This window comes from Pseudorca crassidens, chromosome 1 (assembly GCF_039906515.1).
Source record: "Pseudorca crassidens isolate mPseCra1 chromosome 1, mPseCra1.hap1, whole genome shotgun sequence".
Taxonomy (NCBI): domain Eukaryota; kingdom Metazoa; phylum Chordata; class Mammalia; order Artiodactyla; family Delphinidae; genus Pseudorca; species Pseudorca crassidens.
In genome coordinates this window covers 62,684,561-62,689,926 of record NC_090296.1, presented here as the reverse complement: position 1 = coordinate 62,689,926, position 5,366 = coordinate 62,684,561, and the positions used below count along the sequence as shown (strand labels likewise).

The 5,366-nt window shown below is 60.5% G+C and overlaps 1 protein-coding gene across 2 annotated transcripts; it reads right to left on the bottom strand.

The window, feature by feature from the left end:
- Positions 1–436: 436 nt before the first annotated feature.
- Positions 437–4,773, bottom strand: NKX2-1 (NK2 homeobox 1). 2 transcript variants are annotated; one of them, XM_067744514.1, is made up of 3 exons: positions 4,613–4,773; positions 3,017–3,402; positions 437–2,057 (listed from the first exon to the last, which is right to left on the bottom strand). In XM_067744514.1, the coding sequence occupies exons 2-3, from the start codon at positions 3,387–3,389 to the stop codon at positions 1,330–1,332; spliced, it is 1,101 nt and encodes a 366-aa protein (XP_067600615.1). In that variant the 5' UTR covers positions 3,390–3,402; positions 4,613–4,773; the 3' UTR covers positions 437–1,329. The 2 variants fall into 2 exon arrangements, with proteins under 2 accessions (XP_067600615.1, XP_067600529.1); XM_067744428.1 differs by lacking the exon at positions 4,613–4,773 and adding an exon at positions 4,103–4,279.
- Between the last annotated feature and the right edge of the window lie 593 nt (positions 4,774–5,366).

Genomic DNA, 5,366 nt, shown 5'->3' with positions numbered 1-5,366 from the left:
TACAGGCATAATCCGTCTAGTAAAAATAATCGTTCATTCAGGGTTATTGAAAACGAACATCCGAGGCCGGCTGCTTTAAAACACTGGCTCAGCTGCATAAGATCACGGTAGATACTTCTGAGGTTTTAAGACACAGAAGCCTGGCTTTGAAAACTAGTCCTTTGGTCTCTTTTCTCCCTTTTCCTCCTGGTGGAAGGAGTCTAGCTTTTCTACTCTCTATTGCCAAGTCCCAGGACTGCTCAAGGTTTGGTTCTACTTAATTCAGAGGCAGAACAAAACTCCCTCTTCCCGTGGGGCAAAGACTCTGCGCCCGGCCTCCTTAGCTGGTTCAGGATCCTTTGAGCCCCCAAACAATTCGAATCTCATCAGGCCCATGTTGAGCCACACCCCCTACCCCCAAAAAAGCCAAATCAAAGCCAAACAAAAGATGGGGTTTTTAATCAGAAAAAGAATCTTTTTAATTTGTATAATTTATTAGAAGCTTCTTAGGAACTATACTTAAGCCAGATATCTACATAAGTTACAACAGAAAAAGACTGACGCTGCAAATACCAAACTGGCAAATAATATACACAGATTTGTCGAGGCCCATAAAAAATATGATGGGCTGGGGACGGGGACTGGTTTTTTGTTTTTGTTTTTTACAACAAAATGTACAGATTACTAAAACTAAGCATTTAGTCCAACTTTTGACAGCGTTTTACAGCTACAAGTTCACATCAAACATAAAACAATTTTAACCAGGGCCGGTCTCAGCTGAGCCTGGGTGGCCAGAGGGGGCCAGGAGGGGGCATTTCCTTTGTGTCAGTGGCAAGCGGGATCTGTCGAGGAGTCTTTTCCTCTCCCCAGCCCCCCCCCCCCCGTCGCCCCTTCAAAGAAATCCTGGTATTTACAGGCAAGTCCACTTTGCTGGCACAGTGTACCCAGAGTGAAGTTTTCCATCTTTAGAGTCCGGAGGCATGTCAGCGTAGAGCCCTCTCCAAACTGCGCCCCACCCGAGCGTGGGAAACCCATCGGAATCACCCAACAGACACCCCCAAAGCGGTTCTTGTTATGTCCTTCTCTGTTTAAGACTCCTTAAAGAACTGGATCGCTTGGTTGTTTTATTTTCTTTTTTTAAAAAAAAATCCTGCAAATTTTAGAAAAAGAAAAGAAAAGAAAAGAAATACGTCCAGCAGTTTGGTCGTTGTGTTTTTCCCCTTGGTCTTATCGGGACAGGTTCTTTAGAAAAGTCGAAGCGCACGGTGTAGTGGGTGGTTGGTGGTGTGTGGCGGGCAGTAGGGGAAGCGATGAGGCAGAGCGCTGGGCTAGGCCCGGCCCGGCGTCCTCTCACCAGGTCCGACCATATAGCAAGGTGGAGCAGGACATGGTGCCGTAGTCCGAGCCCGAGGAGTTCAGGTGGGACAGGCTGGAGACCTGGCCCTGCAGCGCCGCGGGGCTGGTGGCGTGGTGCGCCAGGTCCGGAGACTGGCCCGCGCTGCCCGGCTGGTGGCCCGGGTGCGCGCCGAGGCCGGGGCCGCCGCTGCCCACTGAGATAGCTGCTGCCGCCGCCTGAGCGGCCTGCGCCTGCTGCTGCGCCTGCTGCTGCGCGTGGCCTTGCAGGCTGGCGGCGCCCGGCGCAGGGGCGCCCGCCTGGCAGGGTTTGCCGTCTTTCACCAGGACCGGCACAGCCACGCGGCGCGGTGACTGCTGCTGCGCTTGCTGCTGCTGGCACCCGGCGCTCCCGCCGCCGCTATCCTGCTGCAGTTGCTGCTGTGCCGCCTTGTCCTTGGCTTGGCGCTTCATCTTGTAGCGGTGGTTCTGGAACCAGATCTTGACCTGCGTGGGCGTCAGGTGGATCATGCTGGCCAGGTGCTCGCGCTCGGGCGCGGACAGGTACTTCTGTTGTTTGAAGCGTCGCTCCAGCTCGTACACCTGCGCCTGGGAGAAGAGCACCCGGCGCTTCCGGCGCGGTGCGCTTGGGAGTGGGGCCATGTTCTTGCTCACGTCCCCCAGAGAGCCCAGGCCGCCCATGCCGCTCATGTTCATGCCGCTCGCCGGGCCCATGAAGCGGGAGACTGTAAGCGACAAACGCACAGCGTCGGCAGGGGCCGGGCCGGGCCAAACCACCTCTGCCTTCTGCGCGTTTGGCCGGCCCGGCCCCTGCCCCGACGGCGCACTCCTCACCTAGGTCGCCTCCACCCTAAGAGGCCCAGCCGCGGGATCGCCAGCGCCTGCCCCAGGCCGTGCCGTCGAGGAGTTTACTGCAGAGCTCCCCGCCTCAACCCCGGCTACCTCCCTCAGTCTCGGTGCTTCACCCAAAAAGCAGAGTGGAGAAAGACTGTTCCTCCTGTTCCTTTCGTGCCCAGCCCACCAGATTCGTGCGGTTAGTGGGCCACGGGCAGCAAACTGGGCCCAGGCCAGGAACTGGGGTCTAGCTGTAGGCTCCAGCTTTGGGAGCTTAGGAGAGGGAGGTGTTCGCTTTCGAAAAGCTAGAGACCCCGAGACCCCAGACTCTTTGCCTCTTGGCCGCTCTCTCCGGTCAGCCCCAATGAGGGCATTTGTTCGGCCCATTTAGAACCCCCTCTGGAGCCACAAGCCCTCCCTCAAGCCTAGACTGGAGAGTGGGCCAGGCCAGGGGCCTGAGCGCATCATCCCAGCAGGGTAACCTCCCTCCCGGCCAGGCCGCGCCTCTCCGAGCCCTGCTCGTCTCGGCTCTCTTAGTTAGGGGGCCACCTCCCTCCGCATTCCGAGGTCTCCCGCGCGGAGCAGAGCGGCCACTTGGCCGCATCTGGCAGACGCCAAATACCAGCTCCTGCCCTCAGGACCCCAGAGCTACCAAGTGCCTCTTCTTGGACCCCTCAGCTCAACAAGGGAAGACTCCCGAGATCCTGCGCCCGACTCGTTGGCGCCACTGCCCGGCCGCCCACCCTGATGATGCCCAGCACGCAGCCGGCAGGCGCCGCGCCTTCCCGGCGGCTCTCCCCGCGCCTCCGGCGCTCAACCCGCGGCCCTGCAGTGGGGCGGCCTCACTTACTGGCGGGGAAGCGCGGGTCCGGGTTGGCGCCGTACCATCCGGGGCCCGAGGTGCTGTTCCGCATGGTGTCCTGGTACGGCGGCAGCTCGCTCATGTTGCCCAGGTTGCCGTTGCAGTAGCCCCCCACGGCGGAGTGCGAGAGCTGGGGCACCCCCGCAGCCGTCATGTGGTAGGCGGCGGTGACGGCACCGTGGTGCCCCACGGCGTGCTGCTGCATGGCGGCGGCCGGCGGTGCCGCCTGGCCCTGCCTGTAAGCCGCCAGCGGAGCCCCGAGGCCGCCGCCCTCCATGCCCACTTTCTTGTAGCTTTCCTCCAGGGGACTCAAGATGTCAGACACTGAGAACGGAGTCGTGTGCTTTGGACTCATCGACATGATTCGGCGGCGGCTGGAGGAGGAAGGAAGAGGAGGAAAAAAAAGGGAGAGGGGGAAGGCGAAGCCTAGCTGCTTTTTTTTTTCTCCCTTTGCCAAATATTCTGGTGTTACCTTAACGCCGATCTTGTTGGATGTACACGTAACCGAGTGGACCGAGTCCGCCTTAATTGGCTTGAGTGGAGGCTCGGGGGCTGCCTCGCGTTTGTTTTAGCCCGGCGCCAGGTTTTAGGCAGCCACCAGAGGCGGGGCGTAAGCGCTAAAGCAACAAGACAATAGAAGCCTACATCTTGCCCGAGATAATTAGCTTACATGCTGATGACAAGGTAAACACCTTTAAGTTTCACTTGTCAGGATTTTTAGGTCTCAAAGAGAGAGAGAGAGACAAGAGAGAGAGACAGAGAGAGAGAGAGGCAGAGACGCGACCCAAAGCATTTCTTTCCCCCTCCCCCGGAACCCCTACCCCCATTTTTGTGGGGTGCGGTGGCGCGCAGGAGGGGGGGAGGCGGGGGGGGAGGGAAAGGAGGAGGGAACCGAGAGAGGGGAGGGCAAGAGGTGGGATGGGGAGTAGCCGAGGAGGAGGGATGTTGGGGAGGAAGGAAGGTGAACGCCGCTTTGCAACCAACTTGCGGAGTTACAAAGTGAACCACTTTCCAGTTGGGTCGGGGTTCCCCGGGCGGGGACGGGGAGTGGGCCAGGGGCGGGTGGGTTTTCACCTGAGCCTGCCGGGGCTGGTCCTCCCTCCCGCCGCGGCCTCCCAGCCCCGCGCCTTCCCACCGCCTCCGGACCACATCTGGCTTCGCAGCGCCGAGCCCCAGTCGCCACCAAAGGAGCTCGGGAGTCAGGGGACGAACCCTGGGGCTCCACTGTTGGTCTGCGTGTCTGTCAGTCTGTCTGCCTCTTCTGCCGCCGTCAGAAGGACACCTCTGCTCCCCGCCCCCTTTCCCCCTACCCGAGAGAGAATCCCAGCGGGCGGAGGAGGCGCCGAGCAGGGGATCGGCTGCCGCCGAGAGGCTGTCCCAGATCCCCGCGCCGCCCTTCCCCCAGCTCAGGGTCTTCCCAGAGGGCTAGGGCCCCCTGCTTCACGCCTCCTCCAACCCACACTCGGCTACCCTTCCCCACCCCCATCCCCTGCTAAGGCAAGGACACCACTGGCCGCCCGAGCTGAGAAGCTGGGGGGATTAACGCGAAGGGCCATCGCTGAAGTTGCTCCACCTCGAACAAACCTGGTGTCCCCGACCCTCGCCCATCGCCCGGACACGCGGGGTTCTGGGACTGGAGCTGACTTTCCGAGGACATCACAGCCCCAGCACCCGAGCCCAGGGTCACGCTGTTTTCCCCCCTGATGCTTCAGAGAGGGCTCGGGCAGGGAGCGTCGTGAGTGCCCGCCCGCCTGTTGCCGGGTGGAACTGAGCCTGAACCCCGGCGGGACGAGCTGGCCGGGAGGGGGCGAGTCCCCGGGCGTGAGCAGCTGAGCGGGCGGGAGGCTGGATTGAGGCTTGCCTCCACCCGGAGCTCAGCCATGCAAAAGCGCACTTGCTCCCCCGGCAGTAACCAAATATCTTTGTTCAAAGCGCCGGCATAAATGGCCAGTCGCTTTGTGGCCACTCTGGATATTAGTAGATGAGGATCATTCTGCTTCAGTTGGGCGCCTCTCATCCGGGTAGCAAGAAACTGCTTAGGAGGAAGTGGGTTTCCTGTCTGCGCGTTCTCAGGCTTCAAGTGTGCGCCCCGCGCCTTGAGGGTCCTTGGGCGCCTGGAGAGGAGAAACTGTGGGCTGCGCTCCCCAGCCCGGCCGGGGGCATCCGCCGCGCCGCTCTGGCCAGGCCCGGGCCTCCAAGCAGAGTGGACTACGGAGCCGAACCCTGTGCGGTGCAGATCCGGAGACCCACTCCGACTTTTCCCCTTGGATATTAAACGTTTTGTTGTTGTTTTGTTTTCTCTTTAGCTGTTTTAGCCTCCTCTCCGCGCCGGGGTCTG